This window comes from Ursus arctos, unplaced genomic scaffold (genome assembly GCF_023065955.2).
Source record: "Ursus arctos isolate Adak ecotype North America unplaced genomic scaffold, UrsArc2.0 scaffold_30, whole genome shotgun sequence".
Lineage (NCBI taxonomy): Eukaryota > Metazoa > Chordata > Mammalia > Carnivora > Ursidae > Ursus > Ursus arctos.
Genome location: NW_026622986.1, coordinates 30,376,374 through 30,392,779, shown reverse-complemented (window position 1 = coordinate 30,392,779; position 16,406 = coordinate 30,376,374). Strand labels below are relative to the sequence as shown.

Genomic DNA, 16,406 nt, shown 5'->3' with positions numbered 1-16,406 from the left:
GCGTACGCAAAGACGCTAAACGTTGCCAGTAATTACAGAAATGCGCATCGAAACTATCTGGAATTGCCACCGCTCCACTCATCGGATTAGCAATAATGAAACACTCTGCCAAGGACGGGCAAGGGCTTGGAGCAGCGTCAGCTCCCACACTCCCGGGAGGGATGCAAACTGGATGCCCCTCTTGGGACGCCACTGGCAATATCCAGCAGAGATGGAAAGAGGCATGGTCCACGACCAGCAATTTCACTGGTAGAGACTGCCTTTGGGGACAGTGCTTGCACGTGTGCATAGTAAAAACCATACGAAAATGTTCGTGGCGGAACTCTTCAGGATAGCAGAAAAACAGAATATGGAAGTCCAAGAATAGGAGCATGGAGAAGGAAATCCTCCATTCAATGGAATTTGTGCAGCAGTGAAAATAAATAAATTAGAAGAATAATAACATGCATAAATCTCACAGACATAATATTGAGCAAAAAGAGTAAATTGCATTATGACTCAAGGAGCAGAACATTCCCTAAAATATCGAAACCCCATAAACCAGAGGTGTATGTTATTATGTTTACACACAAATGAAGTATTAGTATAAAAATCCTGCTTATGATTGGAGAATGCCGAAGTCGGAATTGTGGTTATCTCTGGGATAGGAGGGATGGAAATAGAATCGGGGTGGAGATAAAAGGGGTTTCGACTCTACCTGTAAGATTTTATAAGACACATAAATCTGAAGCAAATACAGCAAAACAAGAATACGTCTGGAAGCTGGCTGGGTGGTACACAAACCTTTGTTACGCTGAATTCCTTAAAAATTTATTGAAACATTAAAAAATACTAGATAACTAAAAATATTATCTCCACCCCAGAGAACATGATTACAAAATAAACTGAACACTTTTTATTTCTTTTTATTTTTAATTTTTGTAAGGAAACTCCGTTCTCCTTTCCACAGTGCCTGAATCAATTTGCATTCACACCAAAGATGCGTGAGGGTTCCTTTTTTCCACATTTATCCCAACTCTTGTTATTTCTTGTTTCATTTTAGCCATTTTATAACAGGTATGAAGTGTAATCTCAATGTGTTTTTTTAAATTTTTTATTATGTTATGTTGCATTTCCCTGAATATTTGTGATGTTAAGCATCTTTTAAGGTGTCTGTTGGCCATCTGTATATCTTTTTTTTAATAAGAATTTTTTACTATGTTAGTTACCATACAGTATATCCTCGGTTTTTAATGTAATGTTCCGTGATTCATTATTTGCGTATAACACTCAGTGCTCCATGCAATACGTGCCCTCCTTACTACCCATCACAGGCCTAGCCCAATCCCCCACCCCCCTCCCCTCTGAAGCCCTCAGTTTGTTTCCCAGAGTCCATAGTCTCTCATGGTTCATTCCCCCTTCTGTTTAACCCCCCTTCATTCTTCCACTTTTTAAACGGCATAAACTTGATCTCAATATCGTGTTATAAATACACAGGGAAATATGGGAAAGTGGTAATTGGACATGGTGAGAGAAAAGGAGATTGAATGACGGCCCTTTACTTTCCAAATTTTCTATAATGCACACCTATTACTTTAATAACCAGAAACAACAGTTTTAATGTGAACTTCCAACCCATGTCTTAAAAGTAATTCAGAAAGGCTTCACATCACGGGGAGCAGGCTCAATGACAGGAGGCTCGTGAGTTCCTCGGGCTCCAGAGGATGGCTGGATCACACCAGGATCTTTAACCATTATTTGTACAATGCGTCTGCGAGTATAATGATAGCTGCCTCCTGTCTCAGGCTCCATGGAAAGCAGATCCTGAAGATGAGCTTGGAACCTGCAGGTTTACTGGTGGAACCCCAGCCAAGGGAAGGAAGGCATGGAAGGCGGACCGCAGGGCAAAGCCGAGGAGTAGCACATTGGATTGCTGGCCGTGATTTCCCGAGAAAGCACGAGTAGTCGTTCAGGAGTGTGGGATGTCTCTGGACAGATGTACAGCCTGCCGGAGGTGGGAAAGGTGATCTGGGGGAGGACGGCAGAGGAATTTACCTGCTGCCTTTCATTGATTGAAGTCTGCCCATGGGACACGAACCCCCAGCACTTCCAGGTCCAGGTTCCGGGTTCCAGTTTTGCCATGGGGAGAAGCCACAGTCCACAGCACCCAGGGCTTCACCTGGGTGTAGACACTGAAGGAGTGGAAGCTTCGATGGGTCTGGCGCTCCAGGCTCTGGGGGCCAGTGTGTGTGTGGCTGTCTGCGTGGTGGTTTGGGAGAACGTGCCGGGCCGGCCCTCCGGGGTCAGAGGAGCAGGCAAGACGGCAGGCAGTGCGGGGACGAAGCACCAGGGGCAACGGCTGGGCCGCCCATAAAGGAGGTGCGGGCCTGGGAGGCAGAGGACGCCAAGCACGTCCAGGGAGGTGCATTCCTGGACCAAGCACCCAGCAACCCATCTGTCGTGCCACTCTTCTGCACTCGCCTCTGACAACCAGCTCTCATGTGCTTAGAACGAGACGCCCTCATGGTTTTCCCAAGACAGAAAGTGCAGGTTCAATGTCCTTGCAAACTGTTCTAAAAAAGCAGCAGCATCAGCCGAGTCTTGGCTTACGGAGTCGGCCATCCTATTTCCAGCCTCCTGACTTCTTCCTCAGTACAATGAAGAAGACGTCCTGGCATTTCCACCTTGTTTACTGTAGGAAAACCTCTGGGAACCCTACCAGGGAATCATCAGACCGGCTCCAAGTTGCCCTCACAAGAAGATTGAATCCCAAGTCCCAGGCAAATGCCCAACATTCAGTCTCAAACCCCGGTACTTGGCCGAACGTCCTCACCTGCTCCCACATGAGCTCCCCCGGCTCCTGCAGGCCCATTGGCCACATCCTGTAATTCCTGCCGCGTGTGCCCTGTCCTTCAGGATCGGGGGTGGTCATGTCCAGCGTGGGCTGTCCTGAGACCCGTCCGGTTATCTCGGAAGCAATGACGGGCAGGGAAATCACGATACACATCTTGAGACGCTGTCATTTTGCATTCTGTCCTCAGGCGAGGGGCAGGTGGGCCAGCCAGGAGGGGTCAGGGCAATGGAGGGTTCAAGGTTCTTGGCTTATGTACTCTAGGACCCCATCCCACATTTCAGAGGCTCACTGGCCCTACCAGGAAAAGTCAGAAGGAAGCCTGCCGAGGCCACACACTTCATGTCCTCTGCAGCTCCGCCGTCGTCCTCCTCAGACCTGGGCCTGATTTCTCGGCGGGTCTTCCCTGTGGCTGCGTTAATACGAGGGTATCTCTGAAAGCTGTCTTCGATGCACCGACACTGATAATTCGCTTTCCTAAGCCTGCCTGACACTTCCCCTTTCCAAGGCCAGCAGTGCCAAGCGCAGCCCCCCATGCACAGAGTTCATGGATATCCTCATCCCTGCTCCCTGCCCAAGGGAGGAGCCTTGCCCACCTGCCATTCAACCCAGGCAGCCGCTGGCAGTAGCTCTAGGGATGCTGAGCACACTGTTGGGATTGGTCACCTTGCTCATGAGGAGCCAGAGGGCCCCTATGGCTTTCAGATGGGTGGCAATCAGATTCCCAAGTCCCATCTGGAGGGTCTATTTTCTAGAAAGCTTCTGGCACCAACTGGCTAATTTGGGGTTCCAAAGAGAACACAGTCTGAGGCAAAGCTTATATGGTAGTATTTGATTGTGGGATAAAATCACACAGCAACAGGAATGAGGGGAAATGGAAATGAAAGCAGGGAAGGACACCAAATACTTGCTGGTGTGTTACAGGGTCAGCCTCTGCTTACAAAAACAAAGGGGGTCTCTCTGGATAGGCCATCTAGAACTCCCATTTTCCTGCTAGCGCTCTCCCCCGTCCCACACTGAGCCAAGCTGGCGCTCTAGGACTCTCAGGACCCTCACTCCACTGCCCGTGGGCTGTCCTCACCCTTCTGGTCAACCGTCGTTCCAGGAAGGGGATCTTGCCCTGCATGGTGTGCACTTCCCAGGAATCCAGAGGTGGGGGAGGGGCGCCCAGCTCTCCAGGGTGTGACCGGGTCGGACGTGGGTACCTGAGGATCCCCCTGCAGTGGGCACGATGGACACAATGGTTGGGGTCGCCCAGACATTCCAGCGAGTGGTCAAGGGCCCAGGAGGTGATGGGCCCAGTGAATCGAGAAATCGGGTTCACCCACTCTGTGCTGGACTCTTCGCTTAGCGCCACGCGGTATCTTTAATCCTCCTATCAACTGGGTATGGCTGTATTACCACCTACTGTGACAGAAAACTGAGGTTTTGTGTTACATACGGGGCAAGCAGAAGAACGAGTATGTCGACCCAGGACCGTCTGAAGAGTACGATACCCCTTCTCCAAGCCCACGCCGTCCATCTCCACCCCGGTCTCAACCTTCCTCTCGCTCCACAATGCACACCCAACGGTCGTACATCTGCCATTCCAAAAATTTTGACGCAAAAGATGGCAATGACTGTTACAACACAAACCGTGAGGCTGGGTGGGAAGGCGTGGCGGCGGGTGTGCGGATCGAGCACCGATCGGACTCCAAAACAATGCACGAAGAGCTCTCGTCTACGGAAGTCCGCCGAGCGGGAGGCTTCAACACAACAGATGAGCTACTCCAGTCCGGGCGGATAGCACGAAACGTCCCGATACAATCACTCCCTGGAAGACCATCGTGGCCCGGCTACTACTCTCATGTGCTATTTTCACCCGTCTTCACATGGGAGCCACCCAAGGTCATGGCCGAGTAAATAGCATTTTTTATGCGGTCTTTGAAACTCCAGGAAGCGTGGCGCTGTCCCACAGCCCTGAAATAAAACAGCAGTGGCACCAAATGCCCGAACAAAGGGGAAGGAGCTTCTAGCAAACTGGAAGTTGAGAATCGCCTCACCAGAGAACAGAAGCATTAAAAATAGGCTCTTGGTGGCAAGATGGAGAGAAATGAAAGAGATTTTTGTCTTTTGTTTTTTTCTTTTGCTTTAATTCATTCAATTTAGAGGTTGGGAAAAGCGCTCAGCTTCCACTTTATCTTATTATATATTCAGTTTACATTTCTTTGTCATCAAGGATCTTCAAGCACAAATAGAAATATAATAATCCTATTTACTCAGCCCTATAACCTTTGACTTCTTTGTTTCTGGTATATTTTGAGAAAATGAACGACATGCTGCCCACTGTTGCCCGCCATCGTAGGCTTTGTTTTTGGTAGCAAAGAGCAGCTGATGCAAAAAGCTTTCATGATTCAAAACAGAATGAAACAAAAATGTCTATATACACAACCTGCTTGTCGGCAGGCGCAAAATACTATATTTAAAGAGGAGTTGGATGATTATGGTGGGCCAGGGCCGGAAGAAGGGGACGTTCCTTCACCACCTGCCCCTGAATGCTCGTGTCCTTGGCCTTGGCTCTGCCCCTCAGTAATGCTGGGTGTGAAGTGACGGGGGGAAGGAGCGTGTCCCACCCATGACAGAGACCGAGCATCAGGGCAGGGCGGCGAAGGTTCCCCTTGCTCTTCGGAGATGCCCGACACCCACAGGTGTCATTTAAAGGACAAGCGTCCGTGTAAACGTGGTTAAGCGCCGCTCTCCCGGACAGAGTCGGTTCCTCCTGATGCAGCTGGCAATCGCAGAACCACCCAATCGCTGACCATGGGAACGCCTAGAGGCGATTATAGGAGATACTGTCACGTTTTAATAAAAAAATAAACACAAGTGTCTTGAGTAAGCAGTTCCAAAGCTACCGGGTAACCCTGAAAGATCGCACGGGACTTTCAGAGCCATGGTTATTAAAACCCTATGAATACACGCTTTAGTGCATAGCAGGAAAAGACAAACAGAACAAAACGCAAACCCTAAAAATAGTATTTAGTGACCTTGCACAGGAAGACACAAACACCACCACAGAGCTTATTTTTACTTTATTAACAATGTGGCTTACAATTTTTTCAAGTAAAAAGAGTTTCTTTTCATTTAGAATAAAAATTAAAATATAACTCTGATATAGATTTTCATTTATTTACATGAAAACATATATACAGAATACAATCTTCCAGCAAACCAACAACATGCCCTTTGTACTGCAAATTCCAAAAGTAAAAACACGGATTTTTCCTTTTACACACCAAAACGTACACAAGATATGAGTCAGGTTTCAATACAAACTACTCAAACTGGAATGCAAAACAGTAAAAGGGCTCTTGACATTCACGACTAGGGACAGTTTATGCTTCTGGACATCATGCTAGCTCCCACTGCGAACAACAAATGAGATGATTTCTTTCTTCTGTCATTTAAAAAAAAATTATCTCCAATTTCCCACCATAAGCTGATTTTCAGCAAACGCTGGTCCCAGAACTTCACTTTTTCTTGAGGGTATCCATCAGGCCCAAGCGGAGCAATGCTCTGACTTGGTTGCTTGACAAGATTGCCCTGCTCGCTGGTACAGAATCCTCAGCATTTAAAACCATACCAGGAAGATGGAAAGACCACCGCTGAGGAAATTGTTCTGGTCAGTTCTTATCACTTGAACTAGAGATCTTTTTAACCAAAACCCAAAGCAGCACATGTGTCAGCAATTACAATTTTTAGGTAAATTCAGGGGTCAAAACTAGCACGATTCAATTTCATCGCATCCATGTTTTGGGATACTTGTAAACCAACTCTAGTGGTAAAAGCTATGAGAATCAACTGAAGTATTCAACCAAGTTAAACGGACGAAAGCAACTTCCAGAAAACTCTTGAACAGAAAAGAACAGGAAACGAGTCAGAGAATCGTTACACTGTAATAGATGCAGAGAAGCTTCTCCTTGCTATCCATTACTGCACCAAAACACACGGGCAGTATGTATATCACAACGATTGCTTCCTTAAGAACTACAGAGACCTTAATTTACTATCTTTCCCTTCAAAAATAATTGCACACGCGATCACAGCTTTCTAAAGACAGAACAGAGTACTTGGATCCTAGATTCACCACCTTAACCAAAAAGCAACAACGGTGCTCAAACCACAACAAAGATTTTAACGCTACTGTCTTAATAGTTCTATATACAGAAATAAACATAAGTGGGTGTTCTACGAAAGAAGTTATGAAAGCCCCTAGTGCTTGCAAAACGAAGGCAGAACGGCTCTTAGAGAGGTGTTTGGTCTAAGATAAAAGGCGAATCTCAGAACTTGCCTGATACAACACTCAGCATTCTAAGAGACAAGTCAGGACACTCAGACCAAGCTTCAAAGACTGATCCAAATCAACTTTCCAGAGACTATAGCAAGGGTCAGAGGGGCAGGGTCAAAGCCTTGAGTCATTTTAATGTACTGAGGAACCAATCAAAGCAAACACAGGAAATACTCTTTCAAATATGATCAAATAAGGTAAAGCAACCTATCGGCTACGCAGCCCGAACACTGTGTGCGAGCCAAACTTTGATCAAATGAACCTAACTTTAAAAGTGATGGATGAGTTCTCTGGATGATGCAACTTGAAGGAAACTGGTTTCCATTTTTGTTGTCTTTTTTTTTTTTTTTTTTTTGGAAAAGCAAAGAAGTTTGTTTGCAATGCCAGCTGTACCCTGCTCTTTTTAAGTTTATATTGTGATCTGATATTTCCCCAACACAGGACAGACGCAGTCAAGAAGGAAGGGGCGGAGCCAGCTGCCTTAGTTTCAGGATGGGACTGTGTGATGCCTCTCACCATTAAAGACAAGGCAGCACGTCCGCTTCTCACGTTATACACACTGTACAGAATGCAAAGTGTCTGCTCAGCCAGGAGAGGGAAGCCAGGCTTCTCGGCCGGCTCCAGGAGGTAACGAGCAGCATGGTGTACACAGGACCCAGCTAGCTACACAGAGGACAGGACTTTGGTCCCAAAGTATTATCACAGAGACAGAGGAGAGACTGTAGCGTCTGGGGACAGAAAAGGGGGGAGGGACGTCACTTGTTGGCATTTCAACAGAGAAACGTTTGGCTTGGGCTGTGGTGGTACCAGGGGAGGGGGGAGATATAAAATCACCATTTCCTGCCTTAAGAGACACAGTAACAACACAGTAAAATGTGCCTTGGCAATTGGCCCTATTGATAAGACAGAAGCTGGTGTGAGGTGAATCCCACAGAGGAATGACCACCACCTTACCATTTGGTGGCCAACTTACTACCGATGTGAAGTACGCTCACCAGTGGAAGACCCCCAAAGAATCCAAGTTCAGGAGGACGCTGGCGACACTCATGGCAAAAGCATCTTCTGGGCCCTAAAAGGTTTCTTGGCTCTTGGAGGGTCAGGAGGTGACACACAGGCGACCTCTGTGATGGTTACCCTGGAGCCAGGCCTTCTGTCTCTGGCCCCGGCCATGTCTTCCTGACCACGCACCATCAAGTGGACGAGGGTGAAGTGACGGATCGCCACACAGAGAGAGACTGAGGGTAAGGAGGTGTTGGGCACATAGCCCCTCGGGGAGCAGGACACTTCCCCAGCAAGGGCGGCTAAGGGGAGGCTTTCCAACTCCTCCGGGGGTGGGGGGGCTCCAGAGAGGCCTGCGAGCTCTGTCTCCTCCCACGGAGCACCTCCTCCTCTGCGCCTTTATTTGAAAGGGCACGAGGAGGGGACACTCGTTCCGAAAGTACAACGTTATGCTGCAGCCACCACATCCCCTCCCTCCCGTTTCAGATGCAACAGGAATAGCTCAGCTTGAAAAGGCCGCAGTGAAGGATCACGAGTGATTCAGCGCAGGGAAAATGCCAAAGATCCTGAAATGGATACCCTTTCCAATGGACTCCACGAGGCTGAGCGTTTAAGGCCAAATTATGTGGCTGCGAAGGCAGGAGTGGGGACCCGGGAGGAGGCTGACACCTCGGCTTGGGAGACAGAAGCCCAACTGCGAGCCAAGCGCAAGTCATGATGGACGCTTCCGTCCTCGCCATGCTGCCAGCGTCCTGGTGTGCGATGCCAGTCCTTCCAGCACAATCCCCAGGCAACCCCACTTGCCAAACGTTTAAAACTTGGTGGCAGAAATCAGCTAGGGAGGAGAGGAAAAAGTCACCTGCAAAATAGGTTTCCCAGTTGCATCTGTTAACAGGGAAAGACTGTGAATAAAGGTTAGCGTTAGTCATCAAACTTTGTAAAATCTGACAGATAATCATGCCTTAAAACGTACGCAGAAACATGACAGCTCGTAAGCTCACCACATGACGTCCCGACGGCAGTGGGGACTCTAATCAAGGAGAAGAGATCAAGGTAATTATGGCACAAGAGCAGCAGAAGGCTGTGCTCCCCTTCCACGTCCACGTCCAGACAAGCGGAAGGTCTGGTTTCCTGGCGCACGTGTCAAAAGGCATGTGGACGTCTCACAACGGAGCAGGGCGGTCCATTCGGGCTGGAGTGAGCACACTGGGCCCCTCACAGGCACACACAGATGAAGTTCTAGGTACAGAAGAAACCCCAGTCAATTCCCAGAGCCACATATCTCTCAGCAAAGGGACTTAACCGATTTAATGAAAACTGCCCAAGAAATGTCGTCGGCAACCTCCAGGCCAGACTGGGCTGCAGGAAACAGTGAACGCTGTGCTGATGTGATTCTTTTTCACCTGCTGCGTCTCACGCTGGCGGACTGGGAGTCTTCCCTTAACAGGAGCAGGAGGTGGACGAGGGGGTCCAGAGTGATGTGGTGACCCAGGATCACAGATGGCCACGAGCCATGTCAGCAGGAGAGCAGGGCTGAGCCAGGTCACAGGGCCAGGATGCTGCTCTGCTCTTAGTCGGGAATGCCAGCCTCAACGGACGTCCCAGGGCCGGGCTGATCCGAGTGGCACTCAAAGCCAAGCTCACGAAGAGACCTTCTGCAGGATCCTTCTAAGGGGACACAGCTGGTTTATTAAAAGCTTCCCCAAGTCTCTTCCCACTCCTCTCTGAAATTAAGCTCTTCCTTCAATACACAGCTCAGCTTTTCCCAACAGACTAAAGGAATCACTCCCTGATCTGGTCACAATTAAATGAGAAAGCTGGCAATATGTGAAGTTCTATAAAAGATAGCAAATGGAACTCTCTACAGGTTCTAGACGTCCATCGCTCGGGAAGAACGGTCTCACTGCAACAACATGCCGCCTGCCTTCCCGCCCCCCTACTTCCTAAAGGGCACCTCTGACAGGTGATGCGGGTTTAGCCCATCCTTTTATAACCACATCCTGAAACAAGTGTGTTTGAGAAGTTGCCACCAAGATCAAACTGACACCCACGTAGCTGCGGCCACACGTGCGTCCTCACGGAAGAAGCATCTAGAATGACCACCAGCCGGTGCCCTCCCTGGGCATGTTCCGAAAAGACATCAACTGTGCCTTCATTTTCAAAGCAAAGTGGGCCACGGTTGAGGAAAGCCCTTCGCGGGGAGCTGCCTGGTTTCCGGAGGGAGGAAGGCAAGACGTGGACGTACAGAGACGTTCTTCCCTTTCCCGCAGCGCCCAACACTCCGGGAGCCACGGCTGTGGCCCTGGGTGTGCTTGAAAACGTGGTAATATCACACAGGCTGGTGGGGGAAGGAGGTCCTTCCTGCTTCCTGCTTTTCACAGCTCACATCGCCCAAAAAATAAAGCTTCAGTCCCCAAAACTTCCCAAGACGCTGCATCAGCACGATGCTAGGTCACCTCCCAGGAGGGGAGCGTCAGTTGGCATACTGGGCGTAGAAAGCCACTTTAACTCGCTCGATCTGGTGGCACAGCTTGATGGCGGGCCCCAGCTTCAGCTCCATGCACTCCTGCACGGTGGGGAGGGTCAGCAGCAGGAGCGCCTGCCCATCAATGTCCTGCCAGGAAACAAAGCCCCGTTAGAGCCGAGACACTGGGCACCAAGGGAAGGCATCTGTCACAGGTGGCTTCATCCTGGGGGCCAAGGGCACGCGATGCTGCCCTTTCTGCCTTCAATCCAGGAGAGTGCTATCAGACATACAGACTTGGCCTGGGGACACTCTTTCTGGTTAATAAAATCTGTTTGCTCAGAAAATTCTGGCTACTCTGAAATTCACACGCCTAGGCTGGTAGGGACAAAGAGGTGGAACAGGTGAGCTGTTGCAGAGCCTCCTTTTTCCCAAGCATCCGGCCCCTCACCGGGAGAGCCCCCCTCAGCCCCCGCCGTCGCCCCAGCCCCTCTCGTGTTCTGCTGTGACTCCACGTAAGCACTAGGAAAGAGCTCTCTACTAAAAGCAGCAGCTCTGTCTTCCTTGCCAAGGTCTGACATTTCACCATCGAAACGGGTGAGAAGATGCTGGAAAGATGTACCACTACCCAGAGCAGTCTGCCACTGAGGACAACTCGGGGATTTAGACACACACACACACACACACACACACACACACACACACACACACGCGTCACCCAGAATGAGGTGTGTGTGGTCTGCGTCCCAGTCTTGTCCTCGTTAGCCCTCTGCGGCCATGCACTGGGCCCACACGAGGATGACAGTCATTAGAGACTGTTAAACTGCATTCACTGTAGGAGGAAGGGACAAAGGCTCACCCCAACGCTTTAAGATCACCCCACCGGACATCTCTGCCTCTTCACCAGCATGCTCCCTATAATAAATTGGGTTTATTTATGTAGATACTGTGTGACTGGGTTACTGAGTTTAAGGGAATCCCTTCCTCCGATCCACCAAGACAGTCTTCACATTCCAGAGGAAATAAGCGAAGGTAACAATAAAGACCAATGCTAGGAGAGCATAACCCACACCCAGCAAACTAGAATTCCTGCTGTTTGCAGAAGCGGCGAACCCAGGGCCGCCATAAGTCCCGCAAGTGCACACGAGCATGTGGTACCTCAGGCATCGCGCATCATGAATTACACATACAAAGCTTATTTTCTTAAAATTTAGCTGTCTTAACATTACCAAAGCAAAACAAAACAACAAAAACCAAAAAACCCCAAAATGGGCATAAATGTTAGCCTTGTGAGGACTACGGTGGGAGTAAGCATAATTTAGTGTATGACCAGTTTCAAAAGGCACCTTGCTGTGCTAATAATCCCTCATAGGTACGGCAGCAATAAAAATGGAAGCATTAACCCCACAAGTACCAACGTAAGTGCAACTGACAACTGTCTCAATTACGCAAGCGCGGGCCGTGATGTGCGCAAGTCCAGGGCACAACTCCACCAAGACTCCAACTGGACCGTATCAAACCCCAAAGTAAATCGATCAATCCTGAGTATACGCCGAAGGTAGGAGATAAACTAACAAAACTGCCAATGAATTTTTGATGCTGTCTCTCTCCTTTCTTCACTGTTTCTACCGTGCTTTTACACATCACTTGTTCTTTAGACACCCCCTCTCGGGCTGGCGGTAGTAAAGGGCAAATTGGAAGTGCTGAGAAACAGTGTTCTGCTCAAGGTCATGAACCCAACAATGGTACCCCTGACCTGGGACCTGTCAGCCGACTCTGCTTTCAGAGGCAAATCCACTTATATTACATTACAACTTGACGGGGGGCACAGGCCTAGGCATACAAAGTCTTGTGAGTGTCACGGGCCTCAGAAAAACACATTGTAGGTAGGAAAAAGGATGATGTTATAAACTCGTGTGTGGGTGGCTTAACCATTATGATCAATGAAGAACAGAACAGAAACTTATTTTAGGGTATAGAATGCTTTTTTTAGATGGAAATTAATGCCAAAAAAGCTACTTGATCTATCTAAGATCACTTAGTTAGAGAGCATATTGGAACTAGAACCACGGTTTTCTTTCTTTCTCTTTTTTTTAAGATACATTTATTTGAGAGAGAGAGAGAGAAAGAGAGTGCGTGCGCATGCACAAGTGGGGGGGTGGGGGAGGGGGGCAGAGACAGAGAGGGAGACAAGCAGACTCCCCGCTGAGCAGGGACCCTGTCGCGGGGCTCGATCCTGGGATCCTGAGATCGTGACCTGAGCCAAAACCAAGAGTCGGACTTTTAACCGAATGAGCCATCCTGGTGGCCCCAGACATGGTTTTCTGATATTAGACCTTGGAGGGAAAACTGCAGCTCCAAACACCCATACTTAGTCATGATGGCCATCCTTGGACATACAGATTCAATTACACTTGAAAGCCAGTCCTAAAATGCTTCTTTAACTCTCTACAGACCATTTCAGGGAAGGTGTCCGCCACATGCATGCACCACATCTCAGTGGAGGATGTCACTCATTACTTTCCCCAACAAGCGTTTACTGAGCGCCTACTGAGAGACGGGCACTCTGATGGCCTCTGCGGCTACTGCATTGAACAAAACAAAGACTCTCTTCCAGGAGAGGAGGAAGCTCAAGGGAGGCCATTATGAGGAACAGATCACGACGATACAGAGAGAATAAAGCGTGGACACAGACCTAAGGGATGGAGGGGAATCACCGACAGAAGGATGCACCCATGGCAGACGAGCAGTTCGTGAGAGCACGTATTCAAGGAGAGCACAGAGACACTGAACGGAAAGCTGAGATGGGCCCAGAAAGCAGTTTGGAAATTGAAGCTTCTGGATGTGAGACCAGAAAGTCGCTACAGGACGCTAGGCAGAGAAGTCGCATTACAAGATTTGAACATCTGCAAGCTGATATTGGTCACAACATATCAGAATGAATTAGGAGGCAGGGTGGGGAAGCCACGAGGGACTGGAGGGGAGGACATTTATTAGGGGGCAGCAAAGCTGAGCCCGTTGAGAGAGATGGTCGCCCAGAACTGGGGTGCTAGCCATGGGATCTGGTACCGGGTGCCCCGGGGCAGCTAACCCAACCACAAACCGTATGCTCCGCGTAGAACGCACAAAGGACAGCAGTAATACCCAGAATACAGAAGGCACTACACAGATCAACAAGACAAGCTATAAAAAAATGGGGCAAAAGGCATGAGTAGGTATTTTACAAATGAAATAAAAGTGATGAAAAACGTACGCCCCGTATGTACAAGTCTCACGTGCGCCCTTCAGGACGCAGCAGCCAGTTCTCAATAAAAACACACTGGTGCATCCACGTCTCAGATGCAAGCCAGTATCTCTCGCTGGTTCCTTCTGAAATGCTCTTAGGTTTCTCCATTTTTCTGACACCTCACAGCCCAGGAAGGAGGAGAAAAGGGGATTCCTTCGGTAAATCAAATTGTAGTTTCTGAGGAGGTGCCAAGTCTTTCAAAGCTGTTTTTCACTTATTTGCAAAATATTTATTAAATTATTTTAAAGTAGGATCCCAAAGTAGCTAATGGCGATACAATCTGAGTGAGACGGGGGTCCCGTGTTCTCCAGCTGGGGAGCAGACACACGCATGCAGGGGCGCAAAGCTGCACACCTCAGCACACAGAGCTGGACGCTGAGCCCCGGGACACACCCGGCTGGGGGGGGGGGGCGGTTAGGGAGAGTCTCACGTTTTAACCCACTTTTGAGAAGGCACAGCACTGAGAGCAAGGGATTTTTTCTAGCTTGTTTCCCCCGCTCTATCCTCAGCATTTAGGAAAATACCTGCCAGACACACAACAGGTGCTCATTAAATGTTTGTTGAATGACTGAGTGGGAAGACCTGGTCTGGGTGAACCTAAAAGTTACAGATAGGTAAAAGCAAAGCGAGAGAATGTGGCAAGTGGACAGAAGTGGCCTGAGTCCCTCAGGCCCAGGTAACAGACACGATGGGCTGGGGGCCTGGTGGACGACAGGCACCTGGGTCTCACGGCTCTGGAGGCTGGGAAGTCCCAGACGAAGTTGCCAGCAGATTGAGGTGACCGGTGAGGCCCTGCTTCCTGGCTCACAAGGGGCATCTTTTCACCATGTCCTCACACGGGGAAAGGGGCCAGGGAGCTCTCTGCAGTCTCTTACAAGGGCACCGATCCATTCACGGGGGCTCCACTCCATGACCGTCAGGGACGGCAACTTCAGGCTACAGCACAGATGCTACTAAAGGGGCCATCGGGCTCCCATCCAGGGAGAAGGGAGCCAGGGTGCACACCCTGAGAGCCTCTGGAAGTGCCTCCACCAGCCTGTCCCCAGCTCCCGAAGACTCCCTACTCTTTCATGGAGACATCACGCGGGAAGAAGTAGGGGAGAGGAGGGTCAACTGTATTAAGCTGCAACTAGCCTCAAAATAAGAACTCACATCTTGTGGTGGGAGTGAACTCTGGTCTCCAATCCCCAGACAGAAACTTCAAGATGGCCCCTCGCTTTGTCTATTCTTCAACCTCGCAGGGCTTCTGCCAGTGGAGCACAGGATCTGTGGGACACGCCCCAGGAGTGAATGAAGGGTTCACAGAGCTTGAAGGGCCCTGGACTCTTTCCCGGAGAGCCCGAGTGTCCATCCTAGGGGATGCCACAGTGCCTCAAATCTACCAGCAGGACACGCCAGGCCCCATACGTGGACGGCTGGATCCACTTCATAAACCATTCCTTGACCACCACCCACACGCCTGCTGGGATAAATGTGCTCGATCCTGAGATCCTATAATTAATTATCAGACTGACTGCTGCCTGCCCAACTCTCAGCTCACTGAGAGGGCGAACTTCGACTCTGAGGAGCACGGGAGGCCTGCCACAGTGGTGCGCACGCAACAGACAGGCAAATATTTCCTGGATGGACAGATGTCATAAAATACACCTGACATGAAGTCAGGCCTTGAGATTAGTGCAAAACTGCCAAATTATCTTATAAAATTGGACAGAGAACTTGGTCACTTTCCTGGGACAGCTTTTGGGGAAAATACACGGTTTTGACCAATGGCTTCCTTTACCAACCACTGCACCTCCCACAGCCCTGCTCCCACGGGCATCCCAGCAACCAAACAGGCCCCAGCAGCTCCAGGCCTGTAGCCCAAACCCTGGAGCTCACTACTCTGCGAAGGCCCCAGCAGGTGCTCTCGCTTAGCCAAACACACCTTGGGAGCCCACGCAACTCCCGTCCCCTTCCCGAGAAGGCGGTCTGCCTGGCGCCCTGCGATCTCTTCCCCAACCTCCCCTGCTCGGACTATGCCATGGCCTGCTCTTACTGCTGTTGCCAACTGTTCATAAGCCCGGTGCCCCTAGGCACCTGGAAGCATTCAGAGCCGGGGGCGATAGGGCCTGTTTCCAGCCCTTGGCAGGCAGGCCTCCAGGGCCTGAGCCACGGAAGGAAAGCTGCACGGAGAGCTCTGGGCCGATAAAACCAAACAAGAGTGATGGTCAGGATCTCTAAATGGCCTCTGGACCTTTATCCGATCACAGCCCCATCCTCCCTCCCCTCAACACACATTTGCTCGTCTAGCAAAGAGGCAAAGCCAGCAGGAGAGTGTCTCCCAGGCCCTCCCTCCCTCCTGCTCAGCCAGCTGATCGGGGGCGGTGCCCGAAGTTAACGAGGTCTGGGTTTTGAGGCCATGGTTGAGGGGTGGAGAGTCTATGCTCCGTGGTGTGACCTTCAAGTGTGGGTAAGCTGGAATGGATGGTCATGCCCATGTCCTTGAACCTGTCCTACTAAGGGC

The 16,406-nt window shown here is 49.9% G+C and overlaps 1 protein-coding gene across 6 annotated transcripts in view; it reads right to left on the bottom strand.

Moving 5' to 3' along the window:
- Window positions 1-5,882: 5,882 nt before the first annotated feature.
- The window catches only part of SFMBT2 (Scm like with four mbt domains 2), a 222,435-nt gene continuing 211,911 nt past the window's right edge, over window positions 5,883-16,406 (bottom strand). For all 6 annotated transcript variants that reach the window (XM_026478728.4, XM_044392054.3, XM_026478726.4 and 3 more), the window contains one exon: window positions 5,883-10,767. In XM_026478728.4, the coding sequence (XP_026334513.1) occupies window positions 10,627-10,767 (141 nt within the window). In that variant the 3' untranslated portion in view covers window positions 5,883-10,626. The remainder of the gene's footprint in view (window positions 10,768-16,406) is intronic.